The 19787-nt window shown below is 41.2% G+C and overlaps 3 protein-coding genes across 5 annotated transcripts in view; 1 reads left to right on the top strand and 2 right to left on the bottom strand.

Moving 5' to 3' along the window:
• Positions 1–1421: 1421 nt before the first annotated feature.
• LOC121549877 (neutrophil cytosol factor 2) lies at positions 1422–6709 on the bottom strand. Its single transcript, XM_041861832.1, has 15 exons — positions 6454–6709; positions 6134–6216; positions 5852–5960; positions 5465–5599; positions 5108–5215; positions 4808–4867; positions 4617–4660; positions 4240–4381; positions 4019–4084; positions 3762–3834; positions 3555–3598; positions 3261–3421; positions 3058–3169; positions 2740–2857; positions 1422–2078 (listed from the first exon to the last, which is right to left on the bottom strand). The coding sequence occupies exons 1-15, from the start codon at positions 6625–6627 to the stop codon at positions 1990–1992; spliced, it is 1518 nt and encodes a 505-aa protein (XP_041717766.1). The 5' UTR covers positions 6628–6709; the 3' UTR covers positions 1422–1989.
• Positions 6710–8845: 2136 nt separating this feature from the next.
• On the top strand, positions 8846–15461 carry LOC121549876 (GRB2-associated and regulator of MAPK protein 1-like). Of its 3 annotated transcripts, none has more exons than XM_045210340.1 (6): positions 8846–9217; positions 10050–10190; positions 10961–11091; positions 11283–12473; positions 12777–12937; positions 13286–15461. In XM_045210340.1, the coding sequence occupies exons 1-6, from the start codon at positions 9013–9015 to the stop codon at positions 14151–14153; spliced, it is 2697 nt and encodes an 898-aa protein (XP_045066275.1). In that variant the 5' UTR covers positions 8846–9012; the 3' UTR covers positions 14154–15461. The 3 variants fall into 3 exon arrangements, with proteins under 3 accessions (XP_045066275.1, XP_041717765.2, XP_045066276.1); XM_041861831.2 differs by having other exon boundaries at positions 13283–15461; XM_045210341.1 differs by lacking the exons at positions 8846–9217; positions 10050–10190 and having other exon boundaries at positions 11009–11091; positions 11245–12473; positions 13283–15461.
• A 1203-nt stretch (positions 15462–16664) lies between these two features.
• Positions 16665–19787, bottom strand: part of prkdc (protein kinase, DNA-activated, catalytic subunit) — a 50427-nt gene continuing 47304 nt past the window's right edge. The window contains exons 81-86 of the mRNA XM_041861830.2: positions 19561–19653; positions 19295–19366; positions 18671–18872; positions 18090–18278; positions 17856–17995; positions 16665–17385 (exon numbers count right to left, since the gene is read on the bottom strand). Of these exons, the coding sequence (XP_041717764.2) occupies positions 17181–17385; positions 17856–17995; positions 18090–18278; positions 18671–18872; positions 19295–19366; positions 19561–19653 (901 nt within the window). The 3' untranslated portion in view covers positions 16665–17180. The remainder of the gene's footprint in view (positions 17386–17855; positions 17996–18089; positions 18279–18670; positions 18873–19294; positions 19367–19560; positions 19654–19787) is intronic.

Raw genomic sequence — 19787 nt, 5'->3', positions numbered from 1 at the left:
AAGCAAGATTTCTGGCTCTCACAGACCTGTAACTTCTTCTTTAAGAGGCTCCTCTGTCCTCCACTCGTTACCTGTATTAATGGCACCTGTTTGAACTTGTTATCAGTATAAAAGACACCTGTCCACAACCTCAAACAGTCACACTCCAAACTCCACTATGGCCAAGACCAAAGAGCTGTCAAAGGACACCAGAAACAAAATTGTAGACCTGCACCAGGCTGGGAAGACTGAATCTGCAATAGGTAAGCAGCTTGGTTTGAGGAAATCAACTGTGGGGAGCAATTATTAGGAAATGGAAGACATACAAGACCACTGATAATCTCCCTCGATCTGTGGCTCCACGCAAGATCTCACCCCGTGGGGTCAAAATGATCACAAGAACGGTGAGCAAAAATCTCAGAACCACACGGGGGGACCTAGTGAATGACCTGCAGAGAGCTGGGACCAAAGTAACAAAGCCTACCATCAGTAACACACTACGCCGCCAGGGACTCAAATCCTGCAGTGCCAGACGTGTCCCCCTGCTTAAGCCAGTACATGTCCAGGCCCGTCTGAAGTTTGCTAGAGTGCATTTGGATGATCCAGAAGAGGATTGGGAGAATGTCATATGGTCAGATGAAACCAAAATATAACTTTTTGGTAAAAACTCAACTCGTCGTGTTTGGAGGACAAAGAATGCTGAGTTGCATCCAAAGAACACCATACCTACTGTGAAGCATGGGGGTGGAAACATCATGCTTTGGGGCTGTTTTTCTGAAAAGGGACCAGGACGACTGATCCGTGTAAAGGAAAGAATGAATGGGGCCATGTATCGTGAGATTTTGAGTGAAAACCTCCTTCCATCAGCAAGGGCATTGAAGATGAAATGTGGCTGGGTCTTTCAGCATGACAATGTTCCCAAACACACCGCCCGGGCAACAAAGGAGTGGCTTCGTAAGAAGCATTTCAAGGTCCTGGAGTGGCCTAGCCTGTCTCCAGATCTCAACCCCATAGAAAATCTTTGGAGGGAGTTGAAAGTCTGTGTTGCCCAGCGACAGCCCCAAAACATCACTGCTCTAGAGGAGATCTGCATGGAGGAATGGGCCAAAATACCAGCAACAGTGTGTGAAAACCTTGTGAAGACTTACAGAAAACGTTTGACCTGTGTCATTGCCAACAAAGGGTATATAACAAAGTATTGAGAAACTTTTGTTATTGACCAAATACTTATTTTCCACCATAATTTGCAAATAAATTCATTACAAATCCGACAATGTGATTTTCTGGATTTTTTTTCCTCATTTTGTCTGTCATAGTTGACGTGTACCTGTGATGAAAATTACAGGCCTCTCTCATCTTTTTAAGTGGGAGAACTTGCACAATTGGTGGCTGACTAAATACTTTTTTCCCCCACTGTACAAAAGAGATATATTCAAGATATGTATGATTTTGTCTGTTTTATTTTGTCATTCAAAATCTATAGGCTATTGGTGTTGGATCAGTCATAGTTGCTGACATCAAATGTGCTCTGAAAGCTATTTTCCTATACACACATACCAAAGGTCTGAAAACTGCAATTCAGAATAGTCTATGGCTCCATGCTATACCCAATGTTTAATTTGTTTAACAATGACATAAAAATAACTTAGATTTAGCAGATTGTTCCTGAGGGAACCATTTGTGGTGTCGGATACATAAAAGCACATACAAATAATGTTAAACAAAATACTGCATTTACATTCAAATATGTAGAAAACCTGGGCATGCTTGATTTGTGCCTGCCAAAAAGGTTATTAAAACTTATAACATACTTTAACAATAACATGACATAAATCGGTCAATATCAGCCCAGTGAAGAAAAGTCCTTGATTAGGTAATGACGTTTCGTACCTAAATGCCTTCCCTCAACGTAAATATATAAATCTGACTGTGTTTTTCTTTGATGATGGTTGGTTGGTGGTTTCCAGATTAGAAGACAAAGGCCAGGATTCAATCCCATACTGAGCTGAGTCAGCCAACATATGCAACTTCTTCCACAAAGGACGCTGGGAATATGCCAATATTTCCGTTGCACTGTCCCTCAAACCAATCTTCATTGACTGAAAAGAAAGTAATGCAAATGGGAATTTACTTTTGCTTCTGTATTTTAAAGGAAAAATCCACCCCAATACTATCTACTGTCCACTGTTAATACAGTCCCAAACATATTTTGCATGTCAGCGGTCAAGTTTTCAAGATATCACTTGCCACATCATCATGATGATGCAAAATGCATCATATGATTAAAAACACATCATCATGATGATGTGACAAGTGACACTTTGCTTCTTGAAAATCCTATATCTTGAAAACTTGACTGCTGACATGCAAAACATTTTGGGACTGTATCAACAGTGGACAAATTAAATAAATACCAAAATATCATTTTTTTGAGTGGATTTTAAGAAAACATTAGGTTGCAGCTTTTCCATATAACAACAAGTCAATGTACACCTCTACAGCTATTAGAGACAATACAGTTAGTCTCTTGACACAAATGATTTTCCCAATGTCGAAATGGGGCCCCACATGAGAAAGTACTGAAAATGTGAATGTACTATTGCTTCTGTATTCTGTAACCCTAATTCGGTGTTCTGTAAGACAACAGTAGGTTTCCAGCTCTTCCAGGCTATAATATAACAACAGGATAATAAAACACTGATACAAATTATTTCTGCATTGTCGAAATGGTGCCTGCCATGAGAGAAATTGATAGCTCACTTTTGGAGAGAAGTAAGATGGTATCTCCTTGATGGAACTCAAGGTCCTCTGCAGTTGAAGACTCATAGGAATGAAGAGCCATCAGGTGAGTCTGGGTTTGCAGCTGCTCACTCATGCCCTGTAGTGTAGATGACATGAAATAAGGGTAACAAGTACACATGATGACATCTGTCAGCACTAAGTTTTGTCTTATAACAGTCGCAAGTTTTATATCCCATACCCTAATTTTCTAAGAGTTGACTATTACATTTGTAACTTAAAAATCCACATAGCAAACAACTTTTATGACATTATATACTGCATATATGACCACATTACCTCTTTGAGATCACACCACAGTGTTAGACGACCATTGTGGACACAGCTCCAAACATCTTCCATCCTCGTGTTCTCATCAATCACTGTTTTACCAGAATCTATTTGGGCATAACTTGAGAAAAATCACAAAAACCCTGAGCTTTGTTTTGTAACAGTAATGATTGTTGAATTAAGTTGACGCTAATGTTTAAACAGTGCCATACCTCAAGGTGATTGCTGTGGCAGGGAGGCCCAGTTTGTTACTGATTTTCTCCAGAGTGGTTGTGTAGGGAAGTCCAGGCACCATGCAGATTGCTATGGTGTATGTGAAGTGCACTTTCACTATACAGAGTGAAGAGTCACTAACCACTTCACTCTGGCAAGACTATGGAATGAAATAAACGTACAATGATATTTAAAATGTGTAAGCGTAGAGTACTGATAAACAATTTATATCTACTTTGGATATTGCATGCTGTGAAACATGTCTTGAACTCGATTTAAAATGATTCTCATACCTCTGTTATTGTGTCCCCGATGTTCTGATTTTCAGAAGCAGAAGCTGTTGCAATAAAAACCCCAAAACGTTACGTCATTTGTATCAGGTGATGTTGCATTGCCAATAATTAAAATGTTAACTATACATTTACATTACATTTACGTTATTTAGCAGACGCTCGTATACAACTTCCATTCCATTCCATTTTTACATAAAAGATCTTTACCAGATTTTCTCTGGGGTATTTTCGGTGGTTCTTGTCTAGGTGGCGCTGGGATGTCATCCTTGTCTGTCCCATCCTACAAGAAAGCAATCAACCCACGTAGGGGGAATCAATTAACATAGCAATTGAGGGGTAAGCTATATTTACCAGTATTTTTGGGATTCCACCTTTAAAGATTTTCAATTTGTTATGACACACATGTTAGAGTCAATGCCATCTTGTCATGAGGAATAAACACTATATTGACAGTAGAAATGTACCTGTTCTTGCTTAGATGATAAGGTTATTTCCAAACGCTCCAGGAAATTATAAGGAACAAGCCCCCTCTAAAAATGAAAAGTTTAAATGAATTCACTGCACACAAATAATGTTTTGAATATGGACGCTCATAATCAACCAAGTATCTTTGAGCACAATGAGTACAATAGATCCACATTTTTCACCCATGAAGCATTTTTCTGTGTAATGTTTGTACTCATACTCGCTCATTGAAGATGACAGAGGCCCAGTTGTCAGATCCTTTGTTCAGCACAAAGACAATGTTGCCAGGCACCACAGCTAACTCATCACTTGTCTCAGGGACAAACTCGAAGAGGACAGTGTGAGGCTCTCCCTCCAGAGCCCTGCGGGGGGCGACAGAGATGTCCTGCTTTAACTCATACCCAAATAATGTTGTTGACTCGTTCTATATTAGTATTTGTGGCCAAAGCATAAATTGTAAAAAAAAACACTTAATTAAATTAAATTAAATATAGGTCATATTTCATAGAAAGCTGGAATCACTGGACAGTTACCTTAAATGTCAAACCACCCAAACAGTGTCCCCTACAATTAACATCAAGATCACATGAACTTTACCTCAGAACTTCAGGCGGTTTTGGTCTGGTAGGAACATCTTCAACCTATTTTTACCGTTTAAAAAAATAGCACATCACATTACACTGAATATTCCTCCTCAATCAATGTCTTATTTTTATTGTTGATCGTTTTTTAAATTGTTGACAGTTTTTAAAGGCACTATTAAAACATCAAATCATATGATACTTCACCTGTGGCTGTAACGGAGCAAAGCCAGAGAACTCATCCTGGAAGACGATGGAAGAAACAACCTGAGGATAGAGAATAAAACAGGTTCAACATGAAACAATATCTTATGACATGCCTACTACTAATAAAGTGCCAAATAGCTATCCTAAAGAAAGACCCAAGGCTATTCACAACTAATTTAAATTGCACATTTCAATCAAAGTAGGTACTTGACATGAATTTTGTATACACATCTACAAAGTCGCAACATTTTGGCTGTTTAATATGTATGTTGTATTTTTAGAGAGAGATGAAAGGGATACCTTAGCCTTGCCCAGGTAGTCCTTCTTCTCCAATTCAGCCACGTAGTGTTTGTTTGGCTTGAACAGCTCTTTCGCCGGGACCTCAACTGGCTCAAACAGCTTCTGCTTCTATAGGAGTAACAGATGATTTACATCATCAACTTTGTTGAACACTCAGATACCGTGAAAATGCATAATAAATACATGTTAATTAAAACACTTTTCCCACTACTGAGCCGAGCCGCCTGGCCTGGTTACTCATCCACTGTAGCTGCTGGAACAAACTATGTAAAAAAACTAAAACATATCCAAGCCAGCACAGTATGTTGTGGTCGACATGATAGTGTGAAAAAGGCTTAAGAGAGAAGGGCCACTGACCAGAATGCACTCCAGACCTCTGTCGATGTGGCTGAGTTTGGCCTCGGTCCTGAGGTTCAGAGCAGTCAGGAGGTTCTCCTTGGCTTTCTCCCACTGACCCAGCTGAGCATGGGCCAGCGCCATGTTGTGCAGTACCTGTGGGAGTGATACCACTCAGACATTTGTTGTTGTTGTTGTTAAACTACAGCTATACAGCACTTTCCCCCCAGGTCTCAAACTGCCTTACATATTGTCGCATCCACCTATGCACTTTTTTGCTATGTGTGTACATACTGTGATGTTTGTTGGGATAGGTTGCTGTGCAGACACTAAAATGCACATAACATATTCAACATCCAATCATTGTTACACTGGCAAGACTTCCATCATATCTTTACCTGGACTTACCTCACAAGCATATAATTTGTATCTCAGACCAAGAGGTTTGTAATCGATCAGCTGGTTCCCCCTCAACTCCTTGAAGGCATGTTGGAAATCAGCAAAAGACTCCTCAAACCTGCAGGCAAAGTGAGGAGCTATGATTATCCATTTTAAAGAGGATGGTCCTGATGAATATGAACAATTCTGAATTGTCCCTTTAACACACCATTCGAAAGTATTTTTATTTTTATTTTTTTGCAATTATAATGCATCTAATCACCCATCCCTAATATGATAGATTTGTCTTGCCTTTCTTTTTTGTAGAATGCCAACCCCCTTTGAAAGAATGCAACAGCCAAGTGTCCATCCTTTCCGATACAGCTGTCGAAAGCCTATGTGATATTCAGAAAAAAACTCAGTGACTTCCTTCCAATGAAATGGTACCACAAGTATTGTGTACTCGAACTGAACTTCCCTTTTTCTGTGACTTGCATTTTTGAAGTGGAATATAACATTTAATTACAATGTGATAGTAACTTTAACCCTTAAACGTATTGATTTCTTTGGTAAAACAGGGAAAGAGAGAATTGTCTTTAATGAGTGATGAAATTTGAAACAAACTGCCATACCTTTTCAGCTGAATCTAGGTTCTTATTGATCAACTGTAGGCAGCCAATGTTGAAAAAGATTTTAGAGTTCTTTTCCTGGATGTCCAGAAATGTTCCAAGGGCAGCTGCGGAATCCCCGCGTTCGAAACAGGCCACTGCCTCATCCCACTGTTTGAGAGTGTTCACAAATGTCATGCTTCCAAATCAGAGAAGATGCTCTGAGCTACAGTGATATGACGAGAGAACAGTGAAACCACTATTCTTAAACTGACACATTTCCCCAACGGAGGTAGGAAGGAAGTGTGATGATTGCACAGTATGACAGTGAGTTTTTTCTCTCCAGTCCATTTAGTGTTGTAACAGTACGCCAGGGTTGAGGGTTCGATTCCCATGATGGACCAGTAAGGAACATTACCAAAAAGTTGCTCTGGATAAGATTGTCAGCTAAAATGTAAATGTGAAATGTGTTGGCAGCAACAGTGCAGATAAAGAGGGTAAACATAGTGCTTGAAATAAACATGTGTTTGCATGGCTGCCAACCTTTGAAGAAAGAAAACGTGGGTCTGGGTGTCCTTCCCCAATAAAATTGTACTGTTTTAAAGCAAATTTTCTGCAATTCTATGTATTTTTACATGGCTTAGGCCTATGACCAGGGTGGGGGGAAAAACACAGGTCAGGTGTATTCAGAATGCTTTGAACATTAAATGAACACTCAAAATTCGACAGACTTTCTTGGGGGATGACATTTAAAGTATGCTCATATTTTTTTTTTACATATTTTTTTTTAGGTGGTTTGACACTTTATTCAGACATGTGGAGACAGGCAAATGTGAGAAACAGTGGGAACGTCAGTGGGAATGCTCTGCACAGGAAATACTAATATTAATGGTTGATGGCAGTGGGTAACCAAATCATTGATTGCAGTCTCCTTGTCCATAGACTGCTTTCAAGGTAAGTACGCAAACATTTTGCATTTTACAATTTTGGTGAACTATCTCTTTAAAATAGGGCTGGATGAAAATAAGGCCACCCCTTATCTATGTTTCCCAAGTTCTGGGTGTTTGAAAATGTTCCTGTTATAATAATACATTTCTCAATCACCCAACCTTAAGGTGGTTTATGCCTACTAGTTGAAGATCCTTGCCATCATCTTACTCTACATAGACAAGATATATGATGCGTTTATGAGTTGTGAGTCCCCCTCTACCATCTACATAGGCATGTGCACTATACTAAAATGGCCTGGAGCATTTAATATCCATCCAATGCTTATTTGTAGGACTTACTCAAAACTGTCCACGAATGGCTGCAAAAATACATAGCCTCATATAGTTCATTTTCAAAGACACAAGTAGGCATATCAGACACTGGCAAAATTGGGAAGGAGTGGAATAATACAATACTGTAAGTGTGGGGAATAACAGTAGCGTGCTTGCTGGCAAGCACACTAATTACCCTTTATTTGAGCCTTTTGTTCAGAATGAGAATAGTTCAACTGATCAAAAAAGTATGAAAATGTATGCACACACTACTGTAAGTGAGAAAGAGCTGTTCATGTTCATTTCAATGAGGCAACAGCTGGCTTTGCTAAGATTTATCTCTGACTTGAACCAAGAGAAAGGCTATCCACAAGATCAAGTACGCAACCTATAGGCTCACAGCTTGATAGATATAAAGTACTATATCTCCAGACACAGAGGGGCAGTGTGGAAAACTACAGGGTCTGTGTGACCTGCACCAAGAAAACAAGTCTGTTCTGAACAGCATGGTTTAATAACATTGACCCACAGGTCACATCCTCCTACAAGTATAGCATAGCAAATGTATGCATGAATGGTGCTAGAGTAGCCTAGGTTGAAAGTGGACTTTCAATAAGGAAATTGGTATGCATGTGGCTTGGAGGGGAAAACAAAGTCTGTGTTTGGTTTCCGATGTTTTGATCCCCACCCGGCAGGCACCGATCTTCTTCAGCTCCCACTTTAAGTAATTTAGCTAGTTTCTTTCTCGTGTGCATAAATAATATGCATAGCAATATATGCGTTTCTATATATGTTAAATGCATAACATATTATATTTTTGTCAGCCTGATAGTTGTTCGAGTGGTACACAAAGTAAAATAAAGACTTGAATTAACTGATATTCTCCCTTGGATTCCCCTGTTTGTGTTGAGGCTCGAGCGTGTCCCTGCGGCGAATACAACGGCTGACTGGCAGACCACAGACACAAAGTCAAAACGGGCTATGTCGTAACAATTCATGAAAACAAACATTTGCTTTTTTGTCTGAATTTAAGGTTAGGGTTAGGCATAAGGTTAGTAGTGTAACATTTTAGAAATAGGCGGGGTTTATGTCTTTGTGGATGTGGTAACTAATGACGACCCAGACAAAATAGTTTGAGAAGTAGGCGTCTGGCATGTGCAGATATCTATGGTTTCAACACACAGCATTTCCTGTGAATTTAGGGGCAACTAGCATACTAGCTAGCAAAGAGCAAACATGGCTGCGCGACAATTCAGTAAAGTTAGCTAATTAGCTAGCCTCAAAGTAAACAAAACAGAACCAAAATAAAGGAATAGGTTACATGCCTGAAAACAATGCAAAGCTAGCAGCAACGCCGGGAAGTGGTGCGTTTATGCTAACGCATGTCGTGTGTTTACAAGCTAACATGGACCTTGGATCAATGCTGTACAACAATTTGAAAGATATATCATGGAGCACGACGTCTTTACCCTTAGATCGACTTGTCAGTGTTTATAGACTGCCGCAAATTGTGAAGTTGGACAGTGGTAAGTAAACTTTCGGAGCAGTTGATTGTATTTATGAAGGGTTAACCAGTTAATATGCTGCATAAAATGCCAGTAAGCCAAATAACGTTAGCTAGCCTCCAACCTAACTATCTAGGTTAGCTAGCTAAGTTGCCTAGCTAACTAGTTAAGTTGGCTAGCAACCATTAGCTAGCTAACAGTTAGCTATAGCTACTTTGTCAATGTTGACACAACGTAGCAAACGTTAGTCAACAAAGTTGCAAAAGCTTACCTAGCCTTTTAATTAAATTTGCCAAAATAGAAGAAATGTATAAAAGCTTGTAACTAGCTAGATTCATTGCTTTATTGTTATCAAGCTCAAGCAAAACGTTAAAGTTGGAATTGAAAGAGGAATGCATTGCAATAGTCTTTTGTGTAGCGTGCCCTCCTTAGGTTGCTTGGTACAATGCATGCATACAGAAAATAGATACACTCAATGTAATATGCAGTCCAAGAGTGGGCTACCAACAAAAACGTAGCTAAACAATAGAGTAAATGCAGACATTTTCACATGCAAATGTCATTTGGTTTAGGCCATGATGATAGCCATATCTATAGTTCTATTTAAAGCTTTAGCTAAATAGCCTACAGTTATGCTTACAAAGTCTACATTAAAAACATGAGGTGATACGCTAACATTAATCATGTAAAATATACTATTCATGAGGGACTGATAACTAGTTATACATTTAAATGATTGTGATAACTGTATTTAATTGTAAAAAAAAAAAAAAACTATTTTTTTATGACAGTGATGTTGTCATTTGATGTTTGCTACTTTTGTCATTTGAATGAAAGTGTCTCTCTTCTCCAGGTGAGTTGGTGGACGGCTTACGAGACAATGACTACCTCTTGATTCATTCCTGTCGTCAATGGACTACAATCACTGCACACAGTCTGGAAGAAGGCCATTATGTCATTGGGCCCAAAATAGAGATCCCGGTACATTATGAGGGTTAGTCAAATCACTGTTCCATTTTTAAATCTACTTTGTCAACATTGACTATGACTCTCCCTTGCCACAGTCTAGCATATCATTTAAGCAACGTATTTTACCTCACACTTCACGTGGACTGATTAGACAGATCTTTGCTAATAGCTTATTTTCTTGTCAACAAGCTTTACAATGCCTTTCTAAAGCCATTGAAGTTAATGAAGAAAAATACATTGATTTGTACAACCAGTACATTTTAAATCCTGTCCTAGTATTAAATATGCAACATGCACATTGTAGTGTTTGCTCAGGGTTTAGAACAGGCACAGTCCCGTTTCACTAATCTTAAATGCCTCTCAGGCTCGAATCAATGATTACACAGACGGTACCCTTTTTACATCACAGACTCTCTGCTGCGCCTGCGCCAATCCAACTGATCTGGCTGATGGGACCTCACACACTGACATATGATCAATGCTCTCACCTCACAGCATAGGGGAAGTGTACTTAGTCAGTGTGGCAAACTGTAAAACTGATCCACGGAAACACTGTACATAACACTGGAACAGTGGGGTTGCAATAAGAGTTTGGCCTGGTGCAGGCTGAGGCTACTGCTGGGAACCAGATGAGTTCAGATAGCAATGTTCCCAAAGGGGCTTTGTTGTGTGTTCACTGAGATGTTTCCTTTCAAGCACAGACTAAACTAAAATGGCCTATCTCATCCAGTAACATAAACAAAGGTTACATGCAGCCAAGTTCTCCTGTCTGATTCTTTCCACCCCTTCCTGTAGGTCAGTTTAAGCTGCTGGAGCAGGACAGAGATGTCAAGGAGCCGGTGCAGTACTTCAACAGCGTGGAGGAGGTGGCCAAAGCATTTCCCGAACGGGTGTATGTCATGGAGGAAATTACGTTCAATGTGAAGGTCAGTTGCTATTGGTTGATAGTTAATCAAAAGTAGATTTTAGCCTTATAAAGTGACTTGTAAGTTATGTACATTTCCAAAATCTTCAGATGTGACATTGCCATAGGAGTTCAATTGGAGTGGTTTTAGGGGTTATAGTTATGTGATCTTTAGGCTATGAGACTACAATCCAACACGTCCTCGTCTCACAGATGGCTTCGGGCGAATGCAACGAGGACACGGAGGTGTACAACATCACACTAAGCACCGGTGATGAGCTCACCCTCATGGGCCAGGCAGAGATCCTCTACACCAAGATGTCCAAGGAGAAGTCGCGCTTCAACACCATCTTCAGGAAAATCGGCAAGCTCAACTCCATCAGCAAGATGGCGAGCCGTGGCAAGATGCCCTGCCTCATCTGCATGAACCACCGGACCAACGAGAGCGTCAGCCTGCCCTTCCAGTGTAAGGGTCGCTTCAGCACCTGCAGCCCCCTAGAGCTCCAGATGCAGGAGGGCGAGCACACCATCCGTGACATCGTGGAGAAGACCCGGCTGCCCGTCAACGTCAGCGTGCCCGGCAGCCCGCCGCGCAACCTGCACGACCTCCACCTGATCCGCGAGGGCCACCGCTACAAGTTGGTCAACATCCAGACCAAGACGGTGGTGGTGGGCTGCGTGCTACGCAGCAGTAAGATCATCCCCGTCCACTTCCCGCTCCACATGGCCTCCATGCCCAAGTTCATCATCCCTGAAGGGTTGCTTCAGAACGAGCTGTGGCTGGACACCATGGTGCACCGCTGGTTCACCTACTGCCAGGAGCAGTTTGACATTGACGACTATTCCCGTGCCGTGCGTAATGTCAGGACCGACTGGAACGACGTTGATGGGAAGATCCCCAAGAAGAGTAGTGGTGGTAGTGGCAGCAGCAGCAATGGCTGCCCCTCCCACATGCACATGCCCAGCTCTCTCACGTACGCTCGCGACGAGCTTACCCAGTCATTCCACCGGCTCTCGGTGTGTGTCTACGGCAACAACCTACACAGCAACAGTGAGGTCAACCTGCAGGGCTGCATGACGTTGTGTGGAGACTGGGCACTGCTGCCATCCGAGGGCGTACCGGCTGATTCGGTCGACACAGAGTACCTCTTCCCTGAGCTGCTGGAGAACATGAGCCAGTCCGTCCTCCTGAAGTCGGATGTTCGCTACGAGGAGCTGTGGCTGGACCACTTGAGATCAAGTCGGGTAGGAGGAGGGCACAGTGTAGGTGGCGAGGATCCAAGAGGCACCATCGGCACCTCCATGGCGGTCATATCGTGCCCCGTCTCCTCCAGTCATGTGGGTCCAATGGTCAGCTCTGAAATCTGTCTAGCTCCGCCCCCAGTCCCTCCAAAGTCTGAAGCTGTGAGTACACATGAATTCTATCACCATGGCTACATTTACTGACTAATATTCCAGTATTACTACCAAGCAAATTGGAGAAAATATTGATGTTACTGATATAATTTGCTTATGATCAGATGTAGGCCCAGTGTTTGAGACATTACATTGTAACAACAATGTAATATTCTTTACTGGTGTAAACATCCTCTCACAGCTAAAAACAAACAATTTCCAAAATTAGCTAGCAGTTGTTTATTGCTTGTTTTCACTGGCTGTTTTGGGATGGTTTCAGGCTTTCTGATCTTCCTTCACCTTCCTCTCCAGGTGAAGGAAGAATGCCGTCATTTGAACGCCCCTCCCATTCCCCCCCGAAGTTCCAAGCAGATGATGTCCACCCCAACGCCGGCTGTAGCGAAGGCTCGGCAGACGGAAACGCGCTCTCCAAGCCCTATTCTCTCTTATTATTCCTCAGGCCTACACAGCATGTAAGGACTGCGGGGGAAATCCCAACGTGTAGCCTCATCCTTTGCGCACACCTTTTGACTTCAATGCATGTTTCACACACGCCACTCAAGTTAGGATTTTGGTCCTGCACAGTCTATAGATTTTATTCTGATCCTAGATGATACATTGAAATGACAAATTACTTATGTACACACTTCCTTACACATTGCTGACTAGTCAATAACCCTTGTTTCCCTACCAATGGTCTGGAGTGTTGTGATATATTTATCCCTATGTGACATTATTTCAGAATAGTTTAGCAGTGTTTAGACTCGACTTGTACCTAGTTATTTCACTAACTTTGGTATTTTTTGTTTTGCTGGCAGCAGTGGAGGAGAGAATGACGTGACCGAGGCGGATGAGCAGAACCACGTGTGTTACCCCTGTAACTGGGTCAAGGCCAACGAGGAGTGCCCGACAACGTCCCACATGAGCCCACCACTCGACGGCGTGCTCTCCTGCCCTTCTAGACTATCGTGGCCCAACGACTTTTGTGGAGGGGATTCTCAAGGCATGGAGGAGTTCCTGCCCATCCACTGTCGAAGTTACTACAGCTATCCCAGAAAAAGACCCTCTGGCACGCCTAAGTCTCCATGCACTTCCAGCCTTTTTTACTTTGATAGAAGAGAGCAGACTGAAGGCGGTAGCGCCGTCCCCTTGAACTCCCACAAAGCCTCGTACACTAATCAGTTTTGCACCAAGTCGACATGCTACACCCTGGAAATGTACAGAGACAATACGATAGAAGAATGTAACACTAAACAAAGCCTGTTGTGCCCCATCTTGCCACCGAGGATGCCCAAATCAAACGAGACATGTAAAGTTACAGATGCAGTTGAAGGTACGGAGCAGGACACTCTAAAGTGCCTGGTCAGCCAACAACATGATCAGGTCACGACGACTGAAATATTCTCCATCCCCTATCCCCCCCCACTGCCCTCCCCCTCCCTACAAGCCCCTGGAGGACAATGGCAACCACCCACCAATCTTTCTGGACTCTCCATCGAAGAGGTGTCCAAATCGTTACGGTTCATCGGCCTCTCCGACGACATTGTGTCTTTGTTCGTGACAGAGAAAATCGACGGGAATCTACTCCTGCAGTTTACGGAGGAGATTCTGACGGAGGACTTCAAGTTAAGCAAACTTAAAGTGAAGAAACTAATGCAGTTTATTAATGGTTGGAGGCCTAAAATATAGCCAACAACAGTTTTGTACTCAAATGCTATGGGGGTTATTTCATATAGATTTCCCTAAACATTCTGAAACAACTCTGCACATTCTAGTTCTTTGAGAAAGATAACACTTGAGTTGGGCATAGTATATAAATTACTATATACCCTCTCTCAGTAACCCATGCTCAACGTTAAGCTTTCTAGTTTATCCAGAAAACAAAGAGTAATCTCGAAGGTGGCTGCCTAACTTGTTGATCCAGCTCTCCGAAGTCCAACCCTGGTAATCATTAGTTGTCTATGTAACAGGGATGTGTTGTGTATTAACTCTTGTCATATATATATATATATATATATATGATTTTCTCCTCTTTAGGGACATTCTCTCACAACTCCGTTACTAATTGCTTTAACCCAAAGCCTTTCCACAGGAGTAATTTGAGGTTATTCATGAAAGTTTGCGATCCAAGCGATGGCATTTAACTATAATTTATACGTGTGTGCTTCTTGTAATGCTGAATTAATATGCAAGTAACAACCACCAATACAATTTAACTTCATATTCTGCATAATGAAATGCACTTGAGTAAAACCGCCTTTGCCAGTACGAATGGACTGTGGCAATCAACTCATGACAAGTGTAAACATTTTTTATTTTAACCAACGTTGAATTTGTGTGTAATGGTTAAAGGGGAAGCATTTGGGATCAAGCAACTACTACCGGGATGTACCATTGCTGAAGGACAATGGTTTGACAAAAATGAAACGGAGAACTTGTTATTTAGACTAAGGATATGTTACATGGGTGTTCATAAGAGTATTTAATGACAACTAGCCATTGATTCATTTTATATAAAAACTGGGATAACAATATTTTCCCTTATTGTGCACATTCACAAATACAGATTCTGACTTGAGACTGACCTGACTAATCTGCCTTCATTTAACCCACCATAGACCTTTAAGTATACTACATTTAGCTGGGGTTCAAGGTGGTGCAGCGTAACAATGTTCAGATAGATATGTATTGTATAGCACAGATGATTCTTGTATAGAAACGTGAATCATGTTAGGTATATTTGTAACATTTATCTGCAACATTTCACCTTACTGAATACACCTCAGGTGTCAATTTACTGTAATGTTATGCAAGTGATAAAAGGGATGTTATGACCGTAAATGTAAAATTGACCAGTAGCACAGGACCATGAACTGGAAAATGCCTCGACAAACTGTCATGGGAAAACTGACTAACTTTTATGAACAACCCCCATTATATTTTCACCTAACTCCATTTCTATGGTTGTGTATGATCAATAAAAATGGACACGTCTTACTTTTGGCTGAGCTACAATGACGACACCCTTACACCTTTCACACAAATGCATATTGGACTGGCGTTTTATTAATGATTAGCCATGTAGTGCATTCCAAACTGAAAAGCCAGTTAACCTATATGGGAGGGTTGACCTAACGTGCACTAATGTGATTAGCATGACTGCTGTAAGTAATAGCAAACTTTCCAGGACATAGACATGTCTTATATCGGCAGAAAGCTTAAATTATTGTTAATCTAACTGCACTGTCCAATTTACAGTAGCTATTAGTGAAAAAATACCATGCTATTGTTTGAGGAGAGTGCACAACAACAAAACATCACAGCAACTGGTTTGATACATTCACCTCTGAAGGTAAATAATGTACTTACATTCAGTAATCTTGCTCTGATTTGTCATCCTAAGGGTCCCAGATATAAAATGTAGCATAGTTTTGTTTGATAAAGTCCATTTTTATATTCAAATGTAGGAACTGGGTTCTACAGTTTGAACCCCTGCTGTCTCTGGCTCCACACCCGCCCCGCCCGGCCATCTAGATGTGTGAAAGTTAGTGTATAAGCTCAGTTGGTAGAGCATGGTGCTTGCAACGCCAGGGTTGTGAGTTCGTTTCCCACGGGGGGCCAGTATGAAAATGTATGCACTCACTCACTAAGTCGCTCTGGATAAGAGCATCTGCTAAATGACTACAATGTAAATGTATGACATTCCTAGGAGTGTGTAAACTTAAATTTTGTATTACCATATCATTTTTGTATGTTCTCTATAATTATGTACTTGAAAATGTATCAATTGACCAATTCAGCACATTTGGGCAGACTTGATACAAAATAGTCCAGTATTGCAATGTTTCACTGGATCAATGTGAAACTTTGCACACACTGCTGCCATAATCTAAACTGCAATATTATATTGTGGCCTTTCTCTTGCATTTCAAAGATGATGGAACAAAAAATAAATACAAAACACGTTTTTGTATTATCTTTTACCAGATCTAATGTGTTATTCTCCTACATTAATTTCACATTTCCACAAACTTCAAAGTGTTTCCTTTCAAATGGTATCAAGATTATGCATATCCTTGCTTCAGGTCCTGCGCTACAGGCAGTTAGATTTGGGTTTGTTATTTTAGGCGAAAATTGAAAAAAAGGGTCCGATCCTTAAGAGGTTAAACAATATAGAAGTGTCTAATTTGAGAGCGTGTGTTAGGATTCATTTACTTTATTTTTTTCAAGCATTTTTTAAACAATCATAAAAAAGACAGACAAGGCTTCATGTACTAACTTCATAATCTCTAAGGAACAACATCGGCACTATATCACGGGCAACAGTCATTGGCCCTGTCTGAATACTATATGAATGCATGCTTTTCTCTCTTGAAGAAATCCCTGATCCTTAAAGGAAAATTCCACCCAAAACTATATTTTGCTATTTGTTTCATTAGTCCATTGTTGATGTACTCCCTAAATGTTTTGCATCTCAGAAATCATGTTTTCAAATACAGTTATACAGCCGGTATGATGCATTTTGCTTCATTTGATGCAAAACGCAGCATCATATGATGTAAATAGCATCATACCCGCTGTATTTATGTATTTTGAAAGTTATGCAAAACATTTTTGTTGGATCAGTGAATACTTCAACGAAGGAAGGGTGTGGGTTTAAAGTATTCAAACATAGTTAAGTCTCGGAGGGGCCTCATTGGGAGAGATGTGTGCATTTCAGATCCAGGGTTCCCAGCCCATCCAGACCCTCCCCAGAATGTTGGGGTCCATGGCCTGGTCCAGAAGACAGTCCACCTGGTTCTCTACCGACAGGCCCTCGGGCCCCAGCCGGGCACGCACATTATGCTCCTCACTTCCCAATGCCACAGACTGCATGCCCTTGAAGGCAGGGTTCTTCTCAAAGCCCAGCTTCAGCTCCTCACTAAAAACAAACAAGAGAGACTAAGAGCCAGATTCAGCCATCCTACTATAGAGATGTTTACGAAGGCTGGGATTCAAACAAGCGCTAATAAATTACTAGTGCACTGCGATTAACTGATAGGTGATTTCTGCTTTAGCCAACATCAGTGGAGTTCACAGCAAATTGATCTCAGCAAATGTTGGGGAAATTGCCTTTAAAATGAAATAATTGTGCACAGATCATTAATCTACATTAGACTGAATCCCGGTAAAAGTTTTTTCATTTACTTTACACCACTACTGCCTATACACTCATCTTATTCTGCTGATCTCTTTTGACCATGGTGAAAAGAGATACTGCAATGCAGGTTTGATTGAATTGAGCTCTTAAGACAAGTACACAAGTAAACCCCCTGCCTTTGTGAAAATTCAATTCAAAACACAAAATCAATGCAAGTTATCCACTGTTTTCATTGAGGAAATGTTGCCTACCTGGTTATGGTGGCAGGGTTTGCTCCTTCTAGTTTTCTTCGGGCAAAGTTGACTTTCTGTAGAGGGTACCAGTTAATTTCTTTGGTGTTGACGCTCTCAGTCCAGGTGCCTCCCTTCTTCAGCTGTTTCAGCTCAAAGTTCTGAGGGTTAGTGAAGACCAGTTAGTAACATTGTCATCATAATGTACACACATCATATTCAAGTATTCTTAGATGCTGGGACCTTGTGCCCTACCTTCCAGTCCAGAGACGGCTCCTTGACAAACACGTCCATGGTGTTGAGCAGAAGCTCTGGGTTGGCCCTGTAGGCTCTCAGCGAATGCACCATCACACTCTGGATCAGGCCCGACTGTTTCATAGGCTGCATCAGATTCACAAACTGCCTCGTCAAGCGGAATGGCATCAGCTCTGGCACGGGGAGGAACTTTGGAAGAAAATAATATTTGTCCAGATTTTCTTAGTGGTAGAGATGTGAACTTGTATAAATATCATTCAAAAATATAAAACTCTGCTTAACTATATACCCTATGTAATAACAAACACTGCTTACACGTTCAACTCACTCACAAGGCCGCACTATCCACTACACTAGTTAGTCTTAATCCTGGTCCTGGAAACCCAAAGGGATGCAAACATTTATTTTGCCATACCACTGCACAGCTGATTCAAATGATCAACTCATCATCAATTGCTTTGATGGTTTAAATCGTGTGTGTAGTGCGAAGACAAAGAGACAAATGTGACAGAATTAATAAACACAGCTCTACACGACCCCTATCCTCAAAACAAGACAGACAAAACGTCAGGGGAGCCCACCTGTGTGGCAGAACCAAAGGCGTGGCCAAAGTCAATGCCGATCATGCCACCGGTCTCCATGTTGATCATGAAGTTGGAGAGGTGACGGTCGCCGATGCCCAAGAGCCATTGGCTGATACACAGCAGAGCATGGGAGCTGGTGAAGTGGGAGCGTAGTGAGAGGAAGGCTTCGGGGGTGGTGCTCATCCGGACAAACGCTCTCCTAGAAAAAAGATTGACAACAACGCTTTTGGAATTTGCGGAATTATTTATGGCAGGATTGATCTTCTATTATGAGTACACAAACTTTTCATGACTTAGATTGTCCCCAGGTATTGGACTGAAGACTTGCTCCACTTCAGTGTGCACAAATTATTATTGATAGGATCAAACCCTTGGGCCCTGTTTATAAACACCCTTCATCCCTGCCTTTCTTGAAGTAAGCACTAATCAAAAACAAATTGATAGATGTAAACAGTTCTATCACAAACAGTAGCTTTCACCAATCCAGCCATGTCAGATCAGGGATTTCTTCAAGAAAATGAGGAAGGACTTCTTTAGGTTGGTCTACATTAAAATGTAACAGCTTGATAGCTGCATCTATACACTCGATGGTGTGGGTCATTATGTAAATAAGATACACACCTCAGCAGATCGCCCGGTACAAGCTGTTCCATCTTCATGAAGTTGTTGACTGTCTCATTGCGTTTTGCCATCCTGTGATAGATAGCATAAATACATTTAAATGGAAAATTATCTGGAACGGTTATTTAAAAAAATCCTAAAGGAAAGGAACAAATGGGATTTATTACAGCACAACACCCAGGATAAATACTTACTAGATAAATGCATAATAACAGTGTCAGTGAGTTTATTATGTTTTAATACAACACTTAGTTCAGTTGACTTACTTGTAAGACTCAGCATAGCGTCCGATACCTTGTTGTTGACGAGCGTCTGACTTGGTGACTTTGGTGAGCCAGTTTTCATAGACTTCATTCGGTCTACAGTTAACAGACACAAAAGGATAACTTTTTTTTGTCTAGCTCGCCAGAGAGATCAGTTGTAGTTTCTTCTATACTACTGGCATATCTGACATATCTGATACTACTGGCATATCTGATACTATTGGCATATC

This window comes from Coregonus clupeaformis, chromosome 34 (genome assembly GCF_020615455.1).
Source record: "Coregonus clupeaformis isolate EN_2021a chromosome 34, ASM2061545v1, whole genome shotgun sequence".
Taxonomy (NCBI): domain Eukaryota; kingdom Metazoa; phylum Chordata; class Actinopteri; order Salmoniformes; family Salmonidae; genus Coregonus; species Coregonus clupeaformis.
This window is presented reverse-complemented; position numbering and strand designations above follow the sequence as displayed.